Source organism: Phoxinus phoxinus (genome assembly GCF_949152265.1).
Source record: "Phoxinus phoxinus genome assembly, chromosome: 1".
NCBI classification, from domain to species: Eukaryota; Metazoa; Chordata; class Actinopteri; order Cypriniformes; family Leuciscidae; genus Phoxinus; species Phoxinus phoxinus.
The window spans coordinates 5,431,488-5,459,341 of NC_136876.1; the positions used below are offsets into that span (position 1 = coordinate 5,431,488).

The 27,854-nt window shown below is 39.3% G+C and overlaps 2 protein-coding genes across 3 annotated transcripts in view; both read right to left on the bottom strand.

The window, feature by feature from the left end:
- The window catches only part of LOC306999562 (uncharacterized protein), an 825,164-nt gene extending 815,813 nt beyond the window's left edge, over window positions 1-9,351 (bottom strand). Inside the window, exon 1 of the mRNA XM_079614369.1 lies at window positions 9,231-9,351. Coding sequence (XP_079470495.1) covers window positions 9,231-9,264 — 34 coding nt within the window. The 5' untranslated portion in view covers window positions 9,265-9,351. The remainder of the gene's footprint in view (window positions 1-9,230) is intronic.
- Window positions 9,352-19,272: 9,921 nt separating this feature from the next.
- Window positions 19,273-27,368, bottom strand: LOC306999555 (uncharacterized protein). 2 transcript variants are annotated; one of them, XM_079614353.1, is made up of 3 exons: window positions 27,298-27,368; window positions 25,034-25,417; window positions 19,273-22,831 (listed from the first exon to the last, which is right to left on the bottom strand). In XM_079614353.1, the coding sequence occupies exons 2-3, from the start codon at window positions 25,065-25,067 to the stop codon at window positions 20,916-20,918; spliced, it is 1,950 nt and encodes a 649-aa protein (XP_079470479.1). In that variant the 5' UTR covers window positions 25,068-25,417; window positions 27,298-27,368; the 3' UTR covers window positions 19,273-20,915. The 2 variants fall into 2 exon arrangements, with proteins under 2 accessions (XP_079470479.1, XP_079470480.1); XM_079614354.1 differs by having other exon boundaries at window positions 19,279-22,831; window positions 25,034-25,412; window positions 27,298-27,354.
- Window positions 27,369-27,854: the final 486 nt, after the last annotated feature.

Below are 27,854 nucleotides of genomic sequence, written 5' to 3' on the forward strand. Positions count from 1 at the left end.
TTTAAGAGATCTTCTATCGCCATATATTCCATCGCGCTCTTTAAGATCGCTTAATTCGAGGCTTCTGGTCGTACCGAGGATATCTAAGTCCACTAAAGGAGGGAGGGCGTTTTCACATCTAGCTCCTAAACTCTGGAATAGCCTTCCTGATACTGTCCGAGGCTCAGACTCGCTCTCCCAGTTTAAAACTAGATTAAAGACGCATCTCTTTAGCCAAGCATTCACATGATGCATCTCATACCTTTTATACTAGTTAAATCAGATCAAATGCATTCATATTATGAACAGCAGCTTCGCTAATTATTTCCCATCTGCCTTTTTTTGTTGTTATCTCGGGACGCCTGTCCCTATAACTCAAATAGAGTTCGTCAGCTCCAGTTATGTATCCAGCCTCTCATGGGGACTTCAGATGTCCCAACGCCTGTGATGAGACGACTCGACGCCTGTGAAGAGACGACCCAACGCCGGCGATATGTTATGCCCTAAATTTCATGATTAACTAACTGTATTTTTGTATGTATATTTTTGAAATGCATTTTCTGTAAAGCTGCTTTGAAACAATGTGTATTGTGAAAAGCGCTATACAAATAAACTTGAATTGAATTGAATTGAATATTCATTGGCAACTGGTACCTGAAATCACACAGTTCTTTTCAGCAGTTTCAGTCACTGTCTCTAATCATCAGGCAGACTTAAAACCTTTTTTAGAAAGGAAAAAAATCTTACCTGTAATGATTGAGACGAATGGCTGGATATGCGATCGTGTTCAGTGACGCCAAATTGTAGATTTAAAAATCTTGCTTCCCCTTGTTAATGGATTTCATGGAAACAGACAACAGTGATTTTGCCAAGATATCTAATTTATTTTACCATTTTATATAAGACATAAGGGAGAGAGCGTATCAGCAAAAGATATTCATGCATCTCAGTCATTTCTCTCTCTCTGCCTAACAAAGAGCTTCAGTACTTATATGCTGAAACATGTGGTTTCCATTAACATAGGATGTATATACTATGCTAGGTAGAAAAAACACTGCACACATACCAGACACACACTCAAAATCTCCCAAAATCTCTCTCACACATATGCATTCAAAACAGTATGATTCATAAAACACAATGATTACAAATGATTATGAATGTATATAAAAAGTATAAAACAGATACATAATACTTCTGATTATGAATATCAATAAAAAATTATAATAATACTAAAAACAACATTAAAAAATGAGATTGTAAGTCTTCAATCCTGGAATAACATTCCTGTCCCAAAATTTAGTCCTTACCCTATCCTTACCCCTAAACCTGGTCACCGTAATTTTGCCAAGTAAGACATGTTCCTGGATCAACATATTTTGTTGATCCTAGAATAACATTCTTGTCCCAAAATGTAGTCCTTACCCCATCCCTACCCCTAAACCTACCCATACATTTTCCCTAAAATCAGAGAGAAATGATAAGTGAATAACACTGATGTAGAAGCACCTCACCCTGATTCTAAGCCTAAACTTGACATAAACTGTAAACTTGTCCCTCAAATCTGATTGGTTGATTAGAAAGTTGTTCCAGGATCAACAAAGATATTGATCCAGGAACATGTGGTACTTTGTGAAATCACATTCACCGTTGGGGGTCATGGGTACTGCGAAACAAACTCAACACACATGTGTGACCTGCACCATAACAAATACAACAATACAAAAGGCTGTTTGAAGACATGAAAATACTGTTTGATGTTCTTTCTTGCCCGGTACACACTGTAGGATTTTGGACAGTACAGTAATCACTGTACAGTCTACATACATGTCATACCCAAGTTTGTTGGATACATATCGTACAGTATGATTTATAATGATCTTATAGGATTGGCAAAAATAGCACAGTCTGTAGCAGTTACGCAGCGCTGTTGTTTTTCCATGAGCGCCACCTACTGTCCGAGATTGACTGCATTTACTGACAATTTTTTGCATTGGTGCCGAACATTCGCGTTAATGTGAAAATGTCCTGTCGCTCATCGTGGCTGTTGGGAAACTAACTTAGAAAAAACATGTTTCTCAGCACATAAAGATGAGCTACTGTGATTTCACACTGTGGTGATGTGGTTTCTCCACTGCATGGATCTTCATGTGTATCTTCAGGTGACTTCTAATAGAGAAACTCTTTCCGCACTGATCACACGTGTGCGGATTCTCTCCAGTGTGGATCCTCTCATGTGCTTTCAGATTTCCCGATCGACTGAATCTCGTCACAGTGTGAACACTTGTAATGTTTTTCTCCAGTGTGAATTCTCTGGTGCAGTTTTAAACTGTTTGCTGTAGTAAAAGTCTTCTCACACTCAAAGCACATGTACTCTCTCACACCAGTGTGAGTTTTCTCATGTCTATGTAAAGAATCCAGCCGTGAAAAACTCTTTTCACACACAGAACATGAATGCGGCTTCTCCTTTGTATGAACTGTCAGGTGTGTCTTCAGCTCTGATGAACTAATAAATGATCTGCCGCATTGATCACATGTGAACGGCTTCTCTCCGGTGTGGATCCTCATGTGAACATTAAGGTGTGAAGATCGACTGAAACTTTTCCCACATTGATCACACTTAAACGGCTTCTCTCCGGTGTGAACTCTCATGTGAACATCAAGAGTATGTTTGAATGTGAAATTGTTTCCACATTGATGGCATACATGCGGCTTCTCTCCAGTGTGGATCCTCTCGTGTGTTTTCAGAGTTGATAACTGACTGAATGTCTTGTCACAGTGTGAACACTTGTAAGGTTTTTCTCCAGTGTGGATCCTCTCGTGTGTTTTCAGAGTTGATGACACACTGAATCTCTTGTCACAGTGTGAACACTTGTAAGGTTTTTCTCCAGTGTGAATTCTCTGGTGCAGTTTTAAACTGTTTGCTGTAGTAAAAGTCTTCTCACACTCAAAGCACATGTACTCTCTCACACCAGTGTGAGTTTTCTCATGTCTATGTAAATTTTGTCGCTGTGAAAAACTCTTTCCACACACAGAACATGAATGCGGCTTCTCCTTCATATGAACTCTCAGGTGTATCTTCAGCTCTGATGAACTAAGAAATGTTTTGCCGCACTGATCACATGAGAACGGCTTCTCTCCGGTGTGGATCCTCATGTGTTCTTTAAGAGTGTATTTTCGTGGGAAACTCTTTCCGCATTGATCACATGTGAACGGCTTTTCTCCTGTGTGGATTTTTATGTGTTCTTTAAGGTGTTTTGATCGCTTGAAGCTCTTTCCACATTGATCACATGAGAACGGCTTTTCTCCGGTGTGGATCCTCATGTGACGCTCAAGACATTGTTTGCGTGTGAAACTCTTTCCACACTGAGTGCAGGTGAAAGATTTCTTGGCTCTTCTTTTCTTTAAAAATGTCTGTTTAGTCTTTGAGCGACTCAAAGGTTTTCCTCCAGGTTGGACATGATGTCCCTCCTCCACTTCTCTCAGTTCTTCCATCAAGTCTGACATGAAAGAAAAAAAATACTACATTTCATTTTCAGTACATCAAAATAATTAACCCTTCAGAGCCTGAAGCTAAAATATATATATTTTTTACTGTTAAATTCTAAAACAAAGAAAAGTAGTTTGCAACAAATTAGTTATTGGCCATAACTGTGTGGTGAGTTTGTAAATAGAATTTAAAAAGACAAAAATAAAAATATGAAGCAAAATCACATGAAAATGAGCACTGATGTAATAGTAGAAAGTAGACAACTGCTATTAAATATTATGATAATTGAATGCCTTTTTTATGAATTGATTATATGTCTTTATGCATCCATGAATGAGGTAAATTTATCTTCCAATTATTATTTTTAAAGGGGTGAAGAACAGAAATCAAATTCAAATTTAATAAGAGGTCATCATATTATAAGAATATCCTGTAATTTTCAGAACTGAAAACCTTGTTAGTCCAATAAAAGCTATTGACACCAAGATCAGCGAACAACAGGTTTTACAAAGTGGGGATCTATGACGTCAGAGGGTATCAAACCCCGCCTCTGCAGAAGATCGACGCCCACTTCAACACGGCCTGTTTAGCCCCGCCCACCGATTCGCATGTTCCCTCAAGTGTACTGACAGGTGGCAGTATAACTCATTATACACGGTATCTGCACATTTTTTAAAGTCAAATTTAAGGCTTTTTAAGACCTGAGGAAATCAAAATTAATACCGTACATTAGGGGTGTGCAATATTAACAAAAATATATCTCGATATTTTCAAAGTTTTGTTGATAATAATTAGATGATATTTTACTGATTTTGTACTGGTACCATGGCTGGTTTAGGCTTGTTGTTTACATTTACATTGTTGATAGCAGACTCACGAAGATATTCATATTTAACATATTCTATGCAGTGGTCAGTTTACAGTAGTGACTGAAATTAAATTTTTTATTATGGGGCAATATTTACCACCTTAAATTGATTTCCAGGGGCATTTTCACCTAAATATGGAAATTATTTCTAAACGTATTTAGAGGTATGCATCACCTTTTATGTCAAATTCTAACATTCAAATTAAATTCTATTAGAATAACACAGCACCACTGTTAAATTAAATAATTCAATTAAAATTAGGGCTGTCAATCGATTAAAAAATGTAATCGCGATTAATCGCATGATTGTCATGAGTTAACTCGCGATTAATCGCACATTTTTTATTTGTTCTAAATGTACCTTAAATTAATACTTTTCAAGTTTGTAATACTCTAATCATTATGGGCATGGATAAATATGGATGCTTTATGCAAATGTATGTTTGTTATTGAAACCATAGTCAACATAGAGCATGAAGACGAGACATGTTTCAAAGGTCATAGATGTTTTTCAAAGAACTTGTTCATGTCTATTTGACACATGAAGAAAGATGAAAGAAACACCAGGTTCCCATTACTTATCTGTCTTTGCACTGAGCAATTTACTAAACCAAACATCTTTAGATTTTTGCATGACAGGGCAGCTCTTCTGAAAATGCTAAATGTACATTTATTATTTATTATTATATTAGTTTGTCTCTCTCTGTGCCCATTTTGATGAAGCTAAATTCTCAATAAAACTGTTTTCATTGGTATATTTTACTGTTTCTGTTGTCAAACAACGGAATGAATATGAAATAGTGACTGAAACTGGCTAATTGGGCTTAAGCCCCGAATGTTTTGTCAAAAGCCCCGAATCTTTTAGGTTTTCACTCAGCTTGTTTGCCAACTGCCAATAAAAGCTAACGAATATAAATCTTCTTCTTCGTCGTTGTCATCAGGCGCTGGCGGGCTGTTGCATGTTTTCACCGCCATCGTAGTGAGCTTACTGGCTAACCGGCTGAAGTTAATATGGACATAAAAGTTTTTTATATGGAACACTAACAGTAGGCTAAACCTCACCGGCCGGAGAGAGATTCAGAAGCAGCGTCGGACGAACCGCGGACAATGCTGCGTTCACACCAAACGCGAATAGAGCGTCTGGCGCGAGTGATTTCCATGTGAAGACGCGTTTACCTCTTATATACTGTCCATGGCGTTTACACGCGTCTGGAGGTCCTGCGGCGCGAATGAGCAATGAGGCGTTTAGCGCAGCGCGGTAGACGCGAATTCGCCTCATTCGCTCGTCCAGTTTTCATACTATCATAATTTTCCCAGATAGTGTATAGATTTTTAGGCATTCTATTATCTCAAACAGCCTGAAAAATAGTGCTTTTAGCTGACGAGCCGTCGTCTGATGAAATCAAATACACATAAGATAAAGACAATATCTGTGCTGTGATTTCGGCTATACTTGCATGTAAAATTAGAGAAGCAACATAATATCTGTGTTTAACTGAATTAAAGCGCTGCTCCTCTCTACCGCGCGAGACGCAGAGAGAGAGAGAGAGAAAGAGAGAGAGAGAGAGAGAGAGAGAGATGCGCGCGCGTGCTGTGAGAACCGGCATCGATTCTCAGAAACTAAATAAGGTTTGGGTTTTTTTGAAGAGAAAATAAAATAAAAATAAATCGCTAAAGGTGTCTGCAATGTCACTAAATTGGCAACACTGTATCTCAATTTCTCCAACTAGGGGTTGGGCCACGGGTCAAACAGAAAGTAAGCGCTGCGTTAATCGCGCGTAAAAAAAAAATAGTGCCGTTAATAAGATTTTGCGTTAACGCGTAATTAACGCGTTAACTTTGACAGCACTAATTAAAATCCATCCTTGCAGTGCAGAGGTGACACAGAAGCGGCATCCGAACTGGCATTACTATATTTACACTTAATTTGCAATGGCATAAATAAAGCTATTCAATATTTAAATATGAAATTATTTATAATTTTAACATTTCAATTAAAGGGTACTTTAAATATGAAACTAAACCCGCCAGTAGGTGGCGGTAAGTCACCGTCTTAAGCGAGTTGTTGGAGTCATTTATTCAACAGATTTGTTCAAACGGCCGATTCATTCATTGAATCAAATGATTCGTTCAAAACGCAGATTTCAGTTAAAAAAAATAATAATCGCTGTCTGTTGGACTACAGTTTCATTATGCAATTCTCGTCGGTGAAATAAAGGGGAAAACAAACAATATTGACAACATAAAAAGTAACACACAGTGTTAACTTTTTATTTTATACAACAGTTAAATTAACAATATAGCACATTTGCAATTGTGCACAGGAAAACGGCACTTTTGCTCGTGATATTCTAATATAACACCATAATATGATATAAATATAATAAGACAAACTCATTTGGGGACATACCTATAACTGCACTGACACATCACGCAGTGAAAGCAAGCATGAGAGACAAACGCGATGTCAGCTCGCACTCGCAGTGCCTCGTAGTATGTAGTTAAAACAGTGATTACAATATCATCATAGTTCATAGACAATCCTAAGCACAAAGAATTAGCGCGAGAGGAGAGGATAAGAGAACGAGTAAAAGTCAGTTCAATAGTCTATTGAACTGACATTTACTCGTTCTCTTATCCTCTCCTCTCGCGTGCAGGAGACAGACGTAGGCTAATACGCTGCCGTAAATGACGCGAATTGTCACGTGAACAAGCAAATCCACAAAGATAAAATAATAAAAAATAATACGTGCGCTAATTAGATAGTTTTCATTTGGAAAGTATTTAGATATGCCTCAAAGTATAATCAGGGTCTCCGCAGATCCTTAAAAAGTCTTAAAAGGTCGTAAATTCGATTTTTCTAATTTAAGGCCATAAAAAGTCTTAAAGTCTTATTTTTTACCTATGAAAGGTCTTAAATTGTAGATGACACTATGCAAAACTGTAACCCAATCATAACAATGCACGTTTACTTCCAAGTCTTCAATGCGGCACGCCCATAAAAACCAGGGTAGAAAATAGCCTATTACTTATTCATTTTGATGTTTTTGAATCTAAAAACCAAGCGAATGTCGTAAGTTGACCTCAGACAACAATATATATATATATATATATATATATATATATATATATATATATATATATATATAAAAAGTTAGTTCATGAGCCTTTGAGATTGATATTGGAAGTAACATCTGGGCTATTTCTGCTGAAAGATGGGAAGACAAGAAAATAATCTCCAATAGGATTGGATTGAGACGAGGCGCTGCAGTGAGGAGAGGAGTGAAGACCGTGCAGATCTCTCTTCTCGCAGTGGATCGGAGTCAGACTCCTGTGAGAAAACGGATATCGGGGGATTCACGCTTGTGCACGTGTTGCTAATAAACTGGATCTAATTTAGACACCCAAAGTACTTTTTTAAATTCCATTCCAAATACGGTTTATCAAAAAATTTTACTTTAAAGTCGACATGAAATCAAAATTGACCCTATTTACTTTGTTAGCGCATATTACTAGTCTTGTGGTGAACAATTAATCCATGCAAGTTAATACACAGAAAAACAATTTTTTGCCGTGGTAATCTTTAATCAAAGTGTGGAAAGTAACTTCCGGTCTGGAATAGCGTTCCTTCTCTGATGATGTAGGCTTGACAGCTTGGGTTGACAAACGCTTAACCACTCCCTCAAACCGCTAGTCCTCAAGCCGCTAGTCTGCTATGAGCCGAGATGGAGAGGAGACGCGCTGGCACTAAAACCCTCTGTTCAATATTCCCTTTCACTGGGAAATACGTCACAACACTGGAGAAAAGTCGTTTGCAACTTCCGGTTCACGCGGACTTGTATACAGACATTCGTTTATATTGTTTATATAAAATGACATCACATAACCCAAATAGAGATCACGTCAGAATGTTTGGGAATAGTCGCTAAAAATTTATACACATAAAACATGATATCAGAGTTTTCAAATCAAACATTTTAAAAGAGAAAATACATCACGGTTGCTTTATATTGGCACCGGCCCGCCGGCGGGCCCGCGGCCATTATATATTTTAAACAGTAATATCCTATACTAAACCTAAACCAATCTTGACAAACTATATGTCATTTGAAAGCTTAAAATCTCTAGTTTTCATTTGTGGTGACTGATTTTTAAAATACATTACAGAGGAGCCGTAATTTATCAATTTGCAACAAGAATATTTTCATACTCCTAAGGCGTGTTCAGACCTTTATTTTGAAATAGTGATGAACATGAAAAATCATGAAAGAATGGTAGAAACCTCAGTTTGTTTTCATGCCAAGAGTTCAAAAGATAGCATCCATTCAATTGTTTTAGAAAAAAAGGTCTGAAAATGTTTTAAATATAAATAAAAAAATTATAGATTTAAAAAAGGGGGGCGCTTGATAAGGAGTTAAACCATTGAGCATTTTGCACATCTCAAACAAGCCTATAGTCTCAGTTTTTACACAAACTGTACCGCGCTGATCACATACATCAACCCTGTTACCAAAGTCATTAGAAGAAGAAGAATCTCTATAATTATGAATAACTTATATGATATTTGACAAATACAACTTTATCTGTAACTTGGTGTTACTGATTATTCCTAAAAAAAAACTATTTAGTAAACTATATTGAAAATGACTAAAATTATGGTAACGTTGCAAAATGTAAAATAAAACAGTTAAAATAGTATTTAGTTTGATCTGATGTTGACAATCAATATATAAATGTCTCAAATCTCCCTTTACTGACCATTTGTTGAAGAAAACCCAGAACATTCTGCACCATTTCATAGTTGAACTGTTTATCTAAATGTGATGAAGTGCTTGAATGTTTCTAACATGAATGTTGTTCAGCATCATGAATGAATGAAGAATAAACACCAACCTCTTTGTTCTTCAGGATCTTCAGTGTGTTTCATTCTGCAGGGATCTGGATCACTCGTGTTCTCACTGTCCTCTTTAATAAACTCAGTCTCTGCAGATTTCAGCTCTTCCTGATGCTCTGATGCTCGTCTCCAGCTGATGGGGATTTACAGCATTTATTGGAGAATTACTGTTGGAGAAGCTGATCTGATGATGAATTTCAGGAGATCTAATAAATGAGGTGAAAACAGGAACTATTGTCATGAAATAAAGAGTGTTTTCAGCAGATCTGTTAATATTGATGAGCCGACTATCAACACTCATTCAACAAGCCATTCAGGATCATCAGCAGATCATCTCACTTTATTCTGAGTGTTTGCTGTTAGAAACACATTATTTGAGTCAGGATAGATGACAAAAGCCTGTAAAACTGCTCTACTGAAAGAAAAAATATGACATTGATAAAACATCAATCACTAATGATATTTATCTTCATAAACCACTACAGATAAATAATCAATCACAGCAGCATATTATGTACATTTGAATCTAAATATAGGTAGATTTTATAACAATCACGAAGTACTTAAATCATTAAAATATTAGGCTACATTTGTGACCTGATCCAGCTAAATGAGTCACAGTGACCCAAATTTCTAAATTGAGATTTTGGTACCAATGCAAAGAGGAGATCATAAGCTTTCAAATTATATCCTAGTCAAAGTCATTTTAAAGATATACATATTTGAATTATGGTCGTCTGCCCTCTTTTTCCAACTGAAAACCTGAGAAAAACGCTTTTAAAGTTTTTTTGCAGATATCTTTCAAAATCCATTGCAATCGATTTTTTTTTTTTTTTTACATTATCGGCGTTTTCTTCTGACTCCTTTCGCCAGAGCGGGTCACATTTTATGTATAAATATTACATTATGTGCGCTGAAACTGATAATGACCATAAAACGTTTCAAAATAAATAGCATCACAAAGCAATATTGTTCCAAGAGTAAAACGCTATTCATTTATTAATATTAACATTTAAAAGGTGATTTCACGTTGCTCATTAGGGTATAGGCTCAATGTAAAGTAACTATATCAGTGTAACACTTAAGATCGTTTCCCATCAATTCCCCTCACAGATCTCAAACTTTACCTCTTGACTTGACATTCAGGAACAGTTTTCAGTCCAAACATCGAGACAATCACACAAACGAACACAAACTCGCTCAGGACTGAATGAACTCAACATGTTCTCCTCATGCTCGCTGCTGCTGCACTACATGTTTATTTCAGAAGGAAGACGCCAGAAAAGACGCTCAAGTATCGCTGTGATCGATGAAAACAACACAGAAACGAGTCTGTCGCTTAATCAAACTGTATAAAGTGTGTTTGGTGGGTGTGTAAATATGAGAAATATACCGTGAACTGCTCTCCTCACCTCCGAAGACTCGACGCTGAAACTCAATGAGAAGAGACGGCGCGAGCGAGCGCTGACGTCATCGGCATCCAACGCACGCGGTCACAGCACACCCCCGCAGCCAATCAGGGCCACGCAGCTTCAGCTTTACTAGTCGCCTTCCATTATTATTATTTTAGAACTGAAGTGACTCCAGTTTTTAAAGGTGAAAGGAACTTTTTCAAGAAACCTTTTTCAGAAACCAGTTTTCCATTATAGTATTAGGGTTCTCAGATGAAACTACATTTATCAAACTAAAAATATGAAATAATAGAATGTAAAAATAATACTAACCAATTAAAAACAAATTCAAATACTAGCATGTACTATTTAGCCTAGGCTACCTAGGCTCGTTTTATGTTTCCACAGGTTTCACTGATGTTATCTAGGCTTAGCTATATCAGACCCTCTTAATAAAATAATATAAAACCTGCATAATATAAAAACAACACGGATCTGTGCCAAACTAAATTCAAAAGGGCACAATCATTTATTCAAGTTAAAATGAGAATGAACACCTAGGCTGTTGCGCTGAGGCAAGACAAAGCGGAGAGAGAATCCATTTGCAAGCACTTCTTTAATTAAACAAACTGGTAATCCAGGGCTAACTCATAACAGGGAACATCTACAAGCAACAGCAAACAACTAAAGCACAGAGGTATAAATACACAGACAAACAAGCTAAACAAGATAACAAGGGGGTGTGGTTAATAAGAAACACCTGGGGAGACTAATAAACAAGAAAAACTACAAAGGACTACAAAACATGGCACAGAACAGGAAATAACAAAAGTCCACACAAGACAGGAATCATGACATAGCCCCCCCACTTAAGGAGCGGATTCCAGACGCTCCTAACACAGTCAAGGAGGGAGGTGGAGCAGAGGTGGTCCCGGGAGAGGGATGGAGGAGCAGAGGTGGTCCCGGGAGAGGGATGGAGGGCCAGGTCCATGGAGAGGAAGAGGACCTGGAGACTGCGGCAAGACAGAAGGCCAGGCCGGAGCAGGCTGTGCAGGCGGCCAGGGTGGAGACGGCCAGGGCGGAGACGACCCCTCGGGCGGCCACGGCGGAGAAGACCCTTCAGGCGGCCAGAAAGGCTCGGCAGGGCTGACGTGGAGCGTAGGCTCGGCAGGGCTGACGCTCTCAGTCAGAGGCGCGGCGGGCATGATGCATACTGCCTTGGGCTCGGCAGATCTGGCGTGAAGTGCGGGCTTGGCTGGACAGGCGCGAATCATCTCGGGCTGGGCAGGCTGGACGTGAAGATCTGGCTCGGCAGGCGGGACGTGAAGCTCTGGGCTGGACGGGACCAGCGGCGAAGGAAGCTCTGGGCTGGACGGGACCAGTGGCGAAGGAAGCTCTGGGCTGGACGGGACCAGCGGCGAAGGAAGCTCTGGGCTGGACGGGACCAGCGGCGAAGGAAGCTCTGGGCTGGACGGGACCAGCGGCGAAGGAAGCTCTGGGCTGGACGGGACCAGCGGCGAAGGAAGCTCTGGGCTGGACGGGACCAGCGGCGAAGGAAGCTCTGGGCTGGACGGGACCAGAGGTGGAGGGAGATCCAAGCCAGACGGGATACATGAAAAAAGCTCAGCAGGCATGGTGGCAGCCATCCTGGGAATAAGAATTAGGCGTGGCCGCCTACTTGGCCGGAGATTACCGTTTCCTTTTAATGCTGCTGGATTCATCGTTTGGTCGGTCGTTCTGTTGCGCTGAGGCAAGGACAAAGCGGAGAGAGAATCCATTTGCAAGCACTTCTTTAATTAAACAAACTGGTAATCCAGGGCTAACTCAGAACAGGAAACTCATAACAGGGAACATCTACAAGCAACAGCAAACAACTAAAGCACAGAGGTATAAATACACAGACAAACAAGCTAAACAAGATAACAAGGGGGTGTGGTTAATAAGAAACACCTGGGGAGACTAATAAACAAGAAAAACTACAAAGGACTACAAAACATGGCACAGAACAGGAAATAACAAAAGTCCACACAAGACAAGGGGAACACAAGACAGGAATCATGACATAGGCTATGGAGTTAATCTCATTGGAAATGACAATCGATTTTACCTCACCACAAAGTAGGCTAAAGCTTGATTTAAATAGAGAATTATCTTGCTACCCAGGTGGATATTCGGGGCTTTGGTCCAAATAAAAATTGGGTATTTTTATTTAAAGGAATTCATTAATTATAAAAGCGATTTAACCACTGCTGTAAAAAATGTTTTCCTGATCTACGTGCGTTTTAAGGTCTTTAAAGGCCAAAAAAAAAAAAAAGGACAACAGTAGCTTTAAAAGCATGTCAGTGGGCAGTAGCATAAATTATTTTGTCAAGCAGAAAACAGATTCTTAAACATGAGAATCAGTTTAAATGTCGCAATGAATGATCAACACTACAAAATGGAAATGCAGAATTTTTGTATGCTTATTGTTGACAATTCACAATCACAAATCCGAAACTGGAATGCCCTTAAATAAATGATTGAAGGATTATTTTGCATACACACATACAAAGTAAAAAATTATTATACTGAACATGTTAGTTGCTTGCAGAGGTGGGTAGTAACGAAGTACATTTACTTTAGTACTTTTTTGGAATTTTTTTTTACTCTTTAGGAGTAGATTTAAATGTGGGTACTTTTACTTTAACTCGAGTACATTTCTTATGAAAAAAAAAAACTTTTACTTCGTTACGTTGGGCAACGTTCCTCTCGTTACTTTATTTTAATGCAATACATGTAATTAAATGCTTAGTTTATTTCAAGCGTGCTGTATTTTTTTTTGGGGGGGGGGGGCATGAGCGATGCTTAATTCACAAATGAATCACTCTTTTGAGTCGATTCTGTTCAAAGACTTCATCAAATAAGTTGGCAGAACTGTCTAAATCAGTTCGCGAATCAGAATGATTTGTTCGGCCCGCTATCCCGCGGTAATGTGTGTGTATTGCGCAGTGGCGTGCGAACTCGTCTTGAAAACGAATGCCTTTGCCTGCATTAGACACAGTTAACCAGTTTAAACGCGCTTGCAGAAATATACATTTTGTAAAACAGACAGAAGATCCGTCGATGTGCATTTGATCGATGTTTGTGTTCAGATGTTCAGTAGCGGTCATGAGCGCCAGCACATGTGAAGAGTTTTTACTCTTTCTTCTCGGTCAATTGTTCCCTGCCTTTAAATGCAAAACTCTGCAGATTCACTTTATTTCGACATTGTCTAATAATCCAAAATGTAGTTGTACAAGTTATACAAACCAACCCAGTAAACATTGGACGTCAGATAGACGTGCAGATCACGTCTATAATGGCAATGACCAATTCTGGACATCTATTCGACGTCCAAACTAGGTCCTCTATTTGGACGTCTAACCATGACCCGAATTGGACGTCATATTGACGTTCAACATTTGACCTTTGAACTGGGTATTTTTTTGGACGTCTAGGTGCAGGAAATTGACATGATTAATATGTAATTTTGTATTTATTTACAAATATCAACACTGTTGTTATCAACATGATTAATACATATGAATACAGATATTTTTTATAAACAAACACGATTTATTATGTGTATGCCTATTCATTTATTCAATAGGCCTTTTTTTTTTTTTTTTACATTTTCCTGTTTTTCTTTAGCTGGTTCATTTATTCTAAGTAGCCTAATCAAGTGATGTATTTATTCATTCATATATGAATTTTTGCATGTATATGTTTATTTATTTGTAAATGCAATTTGTGGGAAATTAAAGTTCAGAAAATAATTGAATGGTAGCATATTAGGCCGAGTGAAAGCAGGTGAGTGAAACCTGCTTGAGCACGGAGGGGAGGGGAGGGGTGGGTGACGAGTGCCCAGCCAACATTTGTATGTGGGGCCCATATGGGTATTAAATGGGCTGGAAAAATGGGCCTTATATAGGATTGTCCGCGGGTTTCTGAATGGCCCCACGCCAACTGCCCACATGGATTTTATGCATGATTCTTGCCAGTAGGTAGTCCCCAACTGGGCAACATGCACAAGACCCGTTTCGGTCCCAGCTTTAAGTGTTATGTGGGTACTACATGGGGTCTACATGGGCTTTAAATATGGGTTATAGGTGGGATTGTCCATGGTTTCCATGTTGGCCCCTTGTCAATTGCCCATGTAGATTATACAGTATGCAGGTATGGCCCAGCTATACAACATGTGCAAAACCCATCCAGGTCTAAAGGTAAAAAAATAAAAATCACATAAACACCGTGTGTCCATGAGCAGTTATGGCTGTAGGTATCAGTAGACCACAATGCCAGTGCCACCACTGGTCTGAATAAAATACTTTGGACATTTTAAAATAAGATGCTAAATGTCTTTCTTACTGGTTCTTAGCTGTTAGTCCCATATTACCAAACTTTTCCACTAAATACCATCCAGGCTCCATTGGTAACAAAATACAGACTCTTCCATATCCATATAGCCTATGGTTTGAGTGACCTATATATTTCCATGTTTATCAAATTTATGAAACTTACATAATGGCAGTATTTGTTTAAATTCAACCTTTAACGAACACATAAAAGACATGCAAAAAGAACATGAACTTTCATTTTCAGTGCAGAGTCTGAAAAAGTTGCAATTACCCTTTTAATTTTTGTAATACCGTGGAGAAAACAAGCTTTCAGTAGTCAAATCTGACTAGAAACACCACACAAATAAATTAGCTAAATACTATGGCAGAAAGCAATAGAGCACAAAGTGAGACCGAAATCCTCTCAAATTCCAATTTTATTTAACTAATCATTATTATGTAATGTTTGTCAAAAATGTATGGAAGTAAAATAATGCCAAATGTTTTTGAAACAAAAAGCCTGTTGCCTGCACTACTTGAAAAAAATATGCATTGCATTAACCATGCTTGCATTTTAATGCATTGTATTTTAGGACTTGCATTTTTTTATTGCCTCAAATTCAACATGGTTGAATATTTAAGCTGTGAATATTTCAAACACATTTTCATTATTAAAAATTCAATAATCCATATTCACCTTTCATGTTTCAATTCCAAAATATTCAAACGGTTTAAAAATACAACCTTTAATATTCAACAGGGAATTTTCAGTCCATTTTATTTCGCTTTAAAAATTCGCTTCCTCAAATTCAGTGGTTAAAATTCGACAGTAAATTCAACATTGACATCCAGGAACTGCAGGAAAAGCAGTAGACTACCGAGCATAATCTCCACCTGCTGTTATTAGGTCTCACCAGCAGGGGGCGCACGCGCGTGTTGTTGACGAAGACGAGAGCAACAGTTCATTCATAAAAACCCGTTTATAGAAATGCAAGTGTATTTGTGATTATTACGAGTGCTGTTTTTACAGCTGATATTATAATGTTATTCCCCCGATGCTGATGTACAGATCAAATGTTACATTTGAAGTAGACATATTTCTCTTGGTTGTTTAGTTGCCTTAACATTATATCACTGCGATGCGCTGCAGTAGCCTATAGTGTTTCCCTCAATACTTCAGGGTTGCTGGACATATACAACGCTTAACGTATAGCTTAATGGACTAATAGTGATATAAAAGAGCAAACTCGCACTTTATTGAGAAGGCTATATAGGTACTATATGGCTACGGGCAGCAGACTAAATATGAACTTAACGCGCAAGGTTTCACGCCAAGTTTCCCTGTGATATATGGCATAAAGTTGGCTTGACATTAGACATTCGCACATTTAGGGACCGTCTCTAAAGTTACACACGACATTGGTACACACGTTTCTAACTTCAATAGCATTGGGAGAGAATGACTTACAGAAAACTGGTAGGTTAGGCATGATACACATGCTTTTATATTTTTGATAAGTTGAAGTTTGCTATTGAAGTTAGAAACGTGTGTAATGTTGAATGTAATTTTAGAGACGGTCCCTAAATGTGCGAAAGTCCAATGTCACAAGCCAACTTTATGCAAGTATCCATATGCATAATGTGGGTGGGATATGTCCCACCACTTTCTGCCAGGGTAGATATTGTCCCCACCTCGCAGCACGGATGTACAAACAGCCAAAATAAAACAACTCCAGTTAACCAGCAGAGCATTCATTTAGTTCGTTTGTTAAATAAGAGGCGATCTAGCGCTGAAATGTGTATGAATCAAGTGCTCATTGCCACTGCGATCAGTGGTGCGGATAGAGTATGTGGCTCGCGAACACTCTTCACTCAGACGCGCTTCAATCAGTTGCGGAGACTCTCGTTCCGGTGAAATCACAAAACAAACTGCACACAAAGTGTCCCAGCTTGATATACAACCACTGATAAACATAATCGGTTTTGATGAGGAAAAAAAACGATAGGAGTGCGGATTGGAACCCAGAACTTCTGACCCTCATGGCTAAAGTTCTACCACTCGACCATTAAAGTACATTTGTATTTTAAGTCGGATCTATTCATGTGAAAATTCCATAGGAAAATTCTCGGCACTGACAACATATTAGATCTCATAAAACGACAAATGAAACCCAATGTAGACCTAGGCAGGGCCGGATTAAGAGTTCAGAGGCCCCTGGGCACAATGACCAGAACACAGGGTAGTAAACTTACTTATCGGTATGTTTCATAGCCAAACACTTCCCCATCACAAGAGTAGAGTACTTGCTTCATTAGATGGTGAATGTGTAACCCCTACCCCCGGGTCCTTCTCACCCCGCTCCGTGCGGGTCTCGAACCCAGGTCTCCGGCATGAAAGTCAGGCGTTCTAACAAGGAGGCTAAAGACTGCAGCCTCTAGCATCTGTCGCTAGAGCGCCTATTGAGATCAGAGGAGTGAGGTTTTACTCGCACAGCGACTACCAGCTGGCCTCCGTTACACATGCAGAGTGGTTGTAGCCACGACAGCTCTCGGAATGGGCCTGAACTTTCCCAAAATATCCCATGTCATAATGTATGGCTCACCTGAGGATGTGGAGGACCTCGTGCCTAACCTTAACCCTAACCACAGGATGCTAATATACACTAAACTCTGAACTCTTAGACTCATGTAAACTTACTTCTATAGTTTAAAGCTCCCATCTAGAACACCCTGGCAACACCATAGCAACCACCCAGAACACCCTAGCAACCAACCAATGAGGACATTGTACAGTAGGTTGGCAGGGCTGGGCGAGATGGGTCTCCATCACATGCCATTATTTACAATGTAAAGCAGCAGATCATATTGGATGAGGGTGTTAAAACACTTAAAAAAGGGCTCCACTAGCTGCCTTAGGAATGCGTTATACTCACACTTTGAGCACCACACTGACTACGTTTACAAGCTGTTAAAATTCGGGTTATGGTCGGGTTAAGGTCACTATTCGGGTTTCTGAAACATTCGGGATTACCCGTTTACATGCGTGAGCAGAGAGAGTTACTCCTGTATACATGGAATGTGTAATCAGTCGCCAATATCCCGATGTAAACGACGACGCACGGTTAGCGTCTGGACGTACGGACAACATTAAGACGCAATATGCGTCATTTCCGATTCTTCTTCCTGTATCCAAGACGACAACAACAACAACAGCAGCAGCAGGCGTTTGGGGCAGATAGCGATAGTCTTTGTTTGCGCTTTGGCGCTGGTACTGATCCACCAGCAGCACTTGACACTACTGTGCCTCATGGTCTTTATTAATAGAAGGAGAGAAATTGAGCAAGAGATGGGAAATGTAGCTGGAGCTGTGCCACACATATAAAGAAATTGGTCTCCTCCTCGCTCCAAAAGTGTGGTGCTGTGCTGCGTCTCGCCATGTTAACCTCGACTTGTTTACTTCCGCTATACTGCACGCGGGGTTGTTTATGCACCGTCTCTACTCAAAAGACCAAGATTCCTTGCGAATAGAACATGCGCAGAACACACATTTTGATGGGGATATGCCGAAACGCGTTTACAAGACCAAATATTCGGGTTAGAAAAGGGGTACCCCAGGTATAATATCCCGGTTTTGAACGGGTTATTGGCTGCATGTAAACGTAGTCACTGAAAGTGTTCTACCAGGACATTTGTGCTGCTCATACTGCCTCTCAGTTTGTTTGTGCAGCTCTGCAGGTTGTGACTTGGCAATACCTGAATATGAACAAGACTCAACAAGACGTTCATGCCACAGTCAAAAGAGTTGATTAGAGATCTTTTGTACAGGTACAAGCTCAGCACATACTACGTACACTAACAGCACAGATTGCACTGGTTTTAGTAACAAGCTGATCAAGTGTGTTCTTGAGCGTAGCACATAAATATTTGATCTTACTTTCATAATGGACAACCTACCCGTGTTTAGTAAAACTCATGGACAAAAAATTCTCTGGGTATTTTTTGATTTCTTTGGAGATTTTGAATACACTGACGTTGATCTGCCTGCAGAGGACATTTTGGTGCCTGATCAAGATTACACAGGTTACTTTGAGCCAGACACCCTATCACTATGTAGCAGCGTTGAATCTGGGTTTACACATCTGAGGAGTTCAGACTGATGCCTAAAAGCAATAGTGAAACATTTTTAATACAGTTGTACATATGACCACCGACCTGTATTTTAAAGTACTCCATGAATGCTCTCCAAAGTTATGTCATATGACTGCATATAAATAAAGTTTGAGATTTATATATTTGCAGTTATTGTCAAAGTCTTTATTTCACATTTACATCCAACAGAAAAAAAGGGGTGAAAATGAAAGTAACAAACAAGTTGTTTTATATGTAAATATGTAACTTGCCGAGCAATTAAAGTAGGTTTAACAATTTAAAGATTATTTATAAAGGGTCTGTATACAATCTGAACTAACAAATAAAAAGTGTCATTTTCTTACACATTTCTCCAATCCATTTTACTCTTATTCATTGTCAAAGTTTTTTGGAACAGATTATTGAATGTGAACATGTACCTTGCCTAACAATGAAAGTATATGTAACTACAGATTATTCAAAATGGGTCTATAGACAAGATAGGAAACCACAAATGTGTGCGATTTTCTTTTTGAGTTTTGCTTCTCCAAAACCGGTTCCAGATCACTCTATGCGACAACCAAGGGGTCAGACACGCATTCATCTGCAGTATCATGAGTAAAGTACTGTAAGAATAGTGGCTGTGCCCATGGGCTTTGTAATACAGCATGGCAACTTTGTACACCCTCATTAGTCTCTCACCATCACCCTCTTTTATCGCATCAAGCATGTCCAAAATCAAAAAGCTAAAGCTTTGCCTTGCTAAGGTGTGTTCTTGTTTGTGGTCTCGTTTGGTCGGTGACGTATTCCCAGACAACGTTTCAGAAGGAACATCAAAGTTGTGCTTTTTAAGCTCGTGGTTGTCTCTGGCTTTGAGATATGCGTATACCTGTTGTCATGTCACAGAAGCAGACAATGATGGAGAGACGTAAGAAGTGACCACATGTAGAATGCAACATGACATTTCTAAATGGTTAGTTGATGAATTTTGGTGGCTTATGTGTAGTTATCTTCTAGTCAGTCATCTTCTCGCTTTCCTGAAGCTCAAACAGTAGAGTGTTGGCGGTCGGTCACTGTGATTTTGCCAAGTAAGACATGTTCCTGGATCAACATATTTTGTTGATCCTAGAATAACATTCTTGTCCCAAAATTTAGTCCTTACCCTATCCCAACCCCTAAACCTAACCCTACCCATACATTTTCCCTAAAATCAGAGAGAAATGATAAGTGAATAACACTGATGTAGAAGCACCTCACCCTGATTCTAAGCCTAAACTTGACATAAACTGTAAACTTGTCCCTCAAATCTGTTTGGTTGATTAGAAAGTTGTTCCAGGATCAACAAAGATATTGATCCAGGAACATGTGGTACTTGGTGAAATCACATTCACCGTTGGGGGTCATGGGTACTGCGAAACAAACTCAACACACATGTGTGACCTGCACCATAACAAATACAACAATACAAAAGGCTGTTTGAAGACATGAAAATACTGTTTGATGTTCTTTCTTGCCCGGTACACACTGTAGGATTTTGGACAGTACAGTAATCACTGTACAGTCTACATACATGTCATACCCAAGTTTGTTAGAAACATATCGTAGCAGTTGTAGCTAACATGTCTGTAGCAGTTACGCAGCGCTGTTGTTTTTCCATGAGCGCCACCTACTGTCCGAGATTGACTGAATTTACTGACAATTTTTTGCATTGGTGCCGAACATTCGCGTTAATGTGAAAATGTCCTGTCGCTCATCGTGGCTGTTGGGAAACTAACTTAAAAAAACATGTTTCTCGGCACATAAAGATGATCTACTGTGATTTCACACTGTGGTGATGTGGTTTCTCCACTGCATGGATCTTCATGTGTATCTTCAGGTGACTTCTAATAGAGAAACTCTTTCCGCACTGATCACACGTGTGCGGCTTCTCTCTGCTGTGGATCCTCTCATGTGCTTTCAAATGTGATGATCGACTGAATCTCTTGTCACAGTGTGAACACTTGTAAGGTTTTTCTCCAGTGTGAATTCTCTGGTGCAGTTTTAACTTGCTCGCTGTAATGAAAGTCTTCCCACACTCAAAGCACATGTACTCTCTCACACCAGTGTGAGTTTTCTCATGTTCATGTAAAGTTTGCCGCTGTGAAAAACTCTTTCCACACACAGAACATGAATGCGACTTCTCCTTCGTATGAACTGTCAGGTGTGTCTTCAGCTCTGATGAACTAATAAATGATCTGCCGCATTGATCACATGAGAACGGCTTCTCTCCGGTGTGGATCCTCATGTGAACATTAAGGTGTGATGATTGACTGAAACTTTTCCCACATTGATCACACTTAAACGGCTTCTCTCCGGTGTGAACTCTCATGTGAACATCAAGAGTATGTTTGAATATGAAATTGTTTCCACATTGATGGCATTCATGCGGCTTCTCTCCAGTGTGGATCCTCATGTGTGTTTTCAGAGATGATGACACACTGAATCTCTTGTCACAGTGTGAACACTTGTAAGGTTTTTCTCCAGTGTGAATTCTCAGGTGCTGTTTTAAATTGCTCGCTGTAGTAAAAGTCTTCTCACACTCAAAGCACATGTACTCTCCCACACCAGTGTGAGTTTTCTCATGTGTATGTAAATTTTGCCGCTGTGAAAAACTCTTTCCACACACAGAACATGAATGCGGCTTTTCCTTCGTATGAACTCTCAGGTGTGTCTTCAGGTGTGATGAACTAAGAAATGTTTTGTCGCACTGATCACATGAGAACGGCTTCTCTCCGGTGTGGATCATCATGTGAACATTAAGATTTCGTTTGCATGAGAATCTCTTTTCACACTGATCACATGAGAACGGCTTCTCTCCCGTGTGGATCGTCATGTGACGCTCAAGACATCGTTTGCGTGTGAAACTGTTTCCACACTGAGTGCAGGTGAAAGATTTATTGGCTCTTCTTTTCTTTAAAAATGTCTGTTTAGTCTTTGAGCGACTCAAGGGTTTTCCTCCAGGTTGGACATGATGTTCCTCCTCCACTTCACTCAGTTCTTCACTCTCCTCCTTCACTTCTCTCAGTTCTTCACTCTCCTCCTCCACTTCTCTCAGTTCTTCACTCTCCTCCTCCACTTCTCTCAGTTCTTCACTCTCCTCCTTCACTTCTCTCAGTTCTTCACTCTCCTCCTCCACTTCTCTCAGTTCTTCACTCTCCTCCTTCACTTCTCTCAGTTCTTCACTCTCCTCCTCCACTTCTCTCAGTACTTCACTCTCCTCCTCCACTTCTCTCAGTTCTTCACTCTCCTCCTCCACTTCTCTCAGTACTTCACTCTCCTCCTCCACTTCTCTCAGTTCTTCACTCTCCTCCTCCACTTCTCTCAGTTCTTCACTCTCCTCCTTCACTTCTCTCAGTTCTTCACTCTCCTCCTCCACTTCTCTCAGTTCTTCACTCTCCTCCTTCACTTCTCTCAGTTCTTCACTCTCCTCCTCCACTTCTCTCAGTACTTCACTCTCCTCCTCCACTTCTCTCAGTTCTTCACTCTCCTCCTTCACTTCTCTCAGTTCTTCACTCTCCTCCTCCACTTCTCTCAGTTCTTCACTCTCCTCCTCCACTTCTCTCAGTTCTTCACTCTCCTCCTTCACTTCTCTCAGTTCTTCACTCTCCTCCTTCACTTCTCTCAGTTCTTCACTCTCCTCCTTCACTTCTCTCAGTTCTTCACTCTCCTCGCTATCTTCCATCGGGTCTGACATGAAAGAAAAAAAATATTACATTTAATTTTCAGTACATCAAAATAATTAACCCATCAGAACCTGAAGCTAAAATAGGTGTTTTTCACATTTTTTTTTTTTTTCTGTAAAAATCTAAAACAAAGAAATGTAGTTTGCAACAAATTAGTTATTGGCCATAACTGTGTGTGGTGAGTTTGTAAATAGAATTTAAATAGACAAAGATAAAAATATGAAGCAAAAATCACATGAAAATGAGCACTGATGTATTAGTAGAAAGTAGACAACTGCTATTAAATATTATGATAATTGAATGCCTTTTTTATGAATTGATTATATGTCTTTATTAATCCATGAATGAGGTAAATTTATCTTCCAATTATTATTTTCAAAGGGGTGATGAACTGAGAAATCAAAATCAAATTTAATAAGAGGTCATCATATTATAAGAATATCCTGTAATTTTCAGAACTGAAAACTTCCTTGTTAGTCCAATAAAAGCTATTGACACCAGGATCAGCGAACAACAGGTTTTACAAAGTGGGGATCTATGACGTCAGAGGGTATCAAACCCCGCCTCTGCAGAAGATCGACGCCCACTTCAACACGGCCTGTTTAGCCCCGCCCACCGATTCGCATGTTCCCTCAAGTGTACTGACAGGTGGCAGTATAACTCATAATAATATGCAAAACTGTAACCCAATCATAACAATGCACGTTTACTTCCAAGTCTTCAATGCGGCACGCCCATAAAAACCAGGGTAGAAAATAGCCTATTACTTATTCATTTTGATGTTTTTGAATCTAAAAACCAAGCGAACGTCGTAAGTTGACCTCAGACAACAATATATATATAAAAAAAGTTAGTTCATGACCCTTTGAGATTGATATTGGAAGTAACATCATCTGGGCTATTTCTGCTGAAAGATGGGAAGACAAGAAAATAATCTCAATCCAATAGGATTGTTTGAGATGCCTGGCCTAAGTGTAGACGAGGCGCTGCAGTGAGGAGAGGAGTGAAGAAAGTGCAGATCTCTCTTCTCGCAGTGGATCAGAGTCAGACTCCTGTGAGAAAATGGATATCGGGGGATTCACGCTCGTGCACGTGTTGCTAATAAACTGGATCTAATTTAGACACCCAAAGTACTTTTTTAAATTCCATTCCAAATACGGTTTATCAATAATTTTTACTTTAAAGTCGACATGAAATCAAAATTGACCCTATTTACTCTGTTAGCGCATATTACTAGTCTTGTGGTGAACAGTTAATCCGTGCAAGTTAATACACAGAAATGTTTTTTTTGCCGTGGTAATCTTTAATCAAAGTGTGGAAAGTAACTTCCGGTCTGAAATAGCGTTCCTTCTCTGATGACGTAGGCTTGACAGCTTGGGTTGACAAACGCTTAACCGCTAGTCCTCAAACCGCTAGTCCTCAAGCCGCTAGTCTGCTATGAGCCGAGATGGAGAGGAGGAGCGCTGGCACTAAAACCCTCTGTTCAATATTCCCTTTCACTGGGAAATACGTCACAACACTGGAGAAAAGTCGTTTGCAACTTCCGGTTCACGCGGACTTTTATACAGACATTCGTTTATATTGTTTATATAAAATGACATCACATAACCCAAATAGAGATCACGTCAGAATGTTTGGGAATATTCGCTAAAAATTTATACACATAAAACATGATATTAGAGTTTTCAAATCAAACATTTTAAAAGAGAAAATACATCACGGTTGTTTAAACCATTGAGCATTTTGCACATCTCAAACAAGCCTATAGTCTCAGTTTTTACACAAACTGTACCGCGCTGATCACATACATCAACCCTGTTACCAAAGTCATTAGAAGAAGAAGAATCTCTATAATTATGAATAACTTATATGATATTTGACAAAGACAACTTTATCTGTAACTTGGTGTTACTGATTATTCCTAAAAAAAAATCTATTTAGTAAACTATATTGAAAATGACTAAAATTATGGTAACGTTGCAAAATGTAAAATAAAACAGTTAAAATAGTATTTAGTTTGATCTGATGTTGACAATCAATATAAAAATGTCTCAAATCTCCCTTTACTGACCATTTGTTGAAGAAAACCCAGAACATTCTGCACCATTTCATAGTATAACTGTTTATCTAAATGTGATGAAGTGCTTGAATGTTTCTAACATGAATGTTGTTCAGCATCATGAATGAATGAAGAATAAGCACCAACCTCTTTGTTCTTCAGGATCTTCAGTGTGTTTCATTCTGCAGGGTTCTGGATCACTCGTGTTCTCACTGTCCTCTTTAATAAACTCAGTCTCTGCAGATTTCAGCTCTTCCTGATGCTTTCACGCTCGTCTCCACTTGTAGATGATGGGGATTTACAGCATTTATTGGGGAATTACTGTGGGAGGAGATTCACTGATGATGTGAATGCAGTGGGAGGAGCTTTACTGATGATGTGTTTACAGTGGGAGGAGCTTTACTGATGATGTGTTTACAGTGGGAGGAGCTTCATGGATGCTGTTATAACAGTGGGAGGAGCTTCACTGATGATGTGTTTACAGTGGGAGGAGCTTCACTGATGATGTATTCCAGCATAGGAGGAGCTGATCTGCCAAAATAAAAAATATCAATTAGGCCTACTGAGTTTGTTTTTATAATAAATGACACTAAGCATTTATGTCTGTCTATCTAGTTCCTGTTTTACCTCATTTATTATGCTGATGTCTTCAGATCTCCTGTAAATTGTCACTTAAAGCTTCACTGATGATGAATTTCAGGAGATCTAATAAATGAGGTGAAAACAGGAACTGTTGTCATGAAATAAAGAGTGTTTTCAGCAGATCTGTTAATATTGATGATTCTCAGACTGTCAACACTCATTCAACAAGCCATTCAGGATTAGTGTGCGGATCGGGCCGAATTTTTCAGTCCGAGCCCGGCCCGCGTCCGACAGAGCAGTAACCGAGCCCGACCCGAGACCGGCAGTTAAAATCCCATTTTTTTCTCATACTAATGACAATTGTACAATTGTTTGTTTGTGTGGAAAGCCCGCTTTTATTAAGCAACTGTAGGAAGGCAATCGGAAATGTCAACAGGACAAGCGCATCAGCGCGCGGAGCAACAAGGGCTCTTGACACCTGGCGCGCGCACAATGTGCACATGTTTCGTTGTCACGGCTACATAAACACATGTCCGCACACAGGAAGACGGATGTTATGGTAATATTTTACATGTATTTTAATCACAAAAACGAACGTTTGCATCAAAGCATCAGGCACATCGGCTACCTACATAAGCTGTTTTAAATTTAAAATGTTCAATGCCTTCGCGCTGATGTGACCGAGCCCGACCCGAACCCGAACATCATTTCTAAATATCTGTCCGAACCCGGCCCGGCCCGTCGGGTACCGGCGGTTCCCGTCGGGCTCGGGTCGGGTATCCATCCTCTATTCAGGATCATCAGCAGATCATCTCACTTTATTCTGAGTGTTTGCTGTTAGAAACACATTTAAATCAGGATAGATGATAAAAGCCTGTAAAACGGCTCTACTGAAAGAAAAAATGACATTGATAACACATCAATCACTAATGATAAATAATCACAGCAGCATATGTACATTTGAATCTAAATATAGTTAGATTTTATAACAATCACAAAGTACTTAAATCATTAAAATATTAGGCTACATTTGTGACCTGATCCAGCAAAATGAGTCACAGTGACCCAAATTTCTAAATTGAGATTTTGGTACCAATGCAAAGAGGATACCATAAGCTTTCAAATTCCTAGTCAAAGTCAAAGTCATTTTAAAGATATACACATTTGAATTATGGTCGTCTGCCCTCTTTTTCCAACTGAAAACCTGAGAAAAACGCTTTTAAAGTTTTTTTTGCAGATATCTTTCAAAATCAATTGCAATCGATTTTTTTATTTTATTTTTACATTATCGGCGACTTCTGACTCCTTTCGCCAGAGCGGGTCACATTTTATGTATAAATATTACATTATGTGCGCTGAAACTGATAATGACCATAAAACGTTTCAAAATAAATAGCATCACAAAGCAATATTGTTCCAAGAGTAAAACGCTACTCATTTATTAATATTAACATTTAAAAGATGATTTCACGTTGCTCATTATAGGCTCAATGTAAAGTAACTTATATTAGTGTAACACTTGAGATCGTTTCCCATCAATTCCCCTCACAGATCTCAAACTTTACCTCTTGACTTGACATTCAGGAACAGTTTTCACTACAAACATCGAGACAATCACACAAACGAACACAAACTCGCTCAGGTCTGAATGAACTCAACATGTTCTCCTCATGCTCGCTGCTGCTGCACTACATGTTTATTTCAGTGAGAAGACGCCAGAAAAGACGCACAAGTATTGCTGTGATCGATGAAAACAACACAGAAATGAGTCTGTCGCTTAATCAAACTGTATAAAGTGTGTTTGGTGGTTGTGTAAATATGAGAAATACCGTGAACTGCTCTCCTCGCCTCAGAAGACTCGACGCTGAAACTGAACTCAATGAGAAGAGACGGCGCGAGCGAGCGCTGACGTCATCGGCATCCAACGCACGCGGTCACGCGCGCACGGGCACAGCACACCCCCGCAGCCAATCAGGGCCACGCAGCTTCAGCTTTACTAGTCGCCTTCCATTATTATTATTTTAGAACTGAAGTGACTCCAGTTTTTAAAGGTGAAAGAAACTTTTTCAAGAAACCTTTTTCAGAAACCAGTTTTCCATTATAGTATTAGGGTTCTCAGATGAAACTACATGTATCAAACTAAAAATATGAAATAATAGAATGTAAAAATAATACTAACCAACAGGGGCGGAGCCAGACGATGTAAACATTCGGGGCTTAGCCCAAATGTAGGGGGGTCCTGGGGCATACTCCCCCGGGAAGATTTTTTTCCCATTTACGTCAGCTAAATGCACTATTTTTCAGGCTGTTTGAGACAATAGAATGCCTAAAAATCTATAAACTATCTGGGAAAATGATGATAGTTAGGCATAAAAAAAAAAAAAAA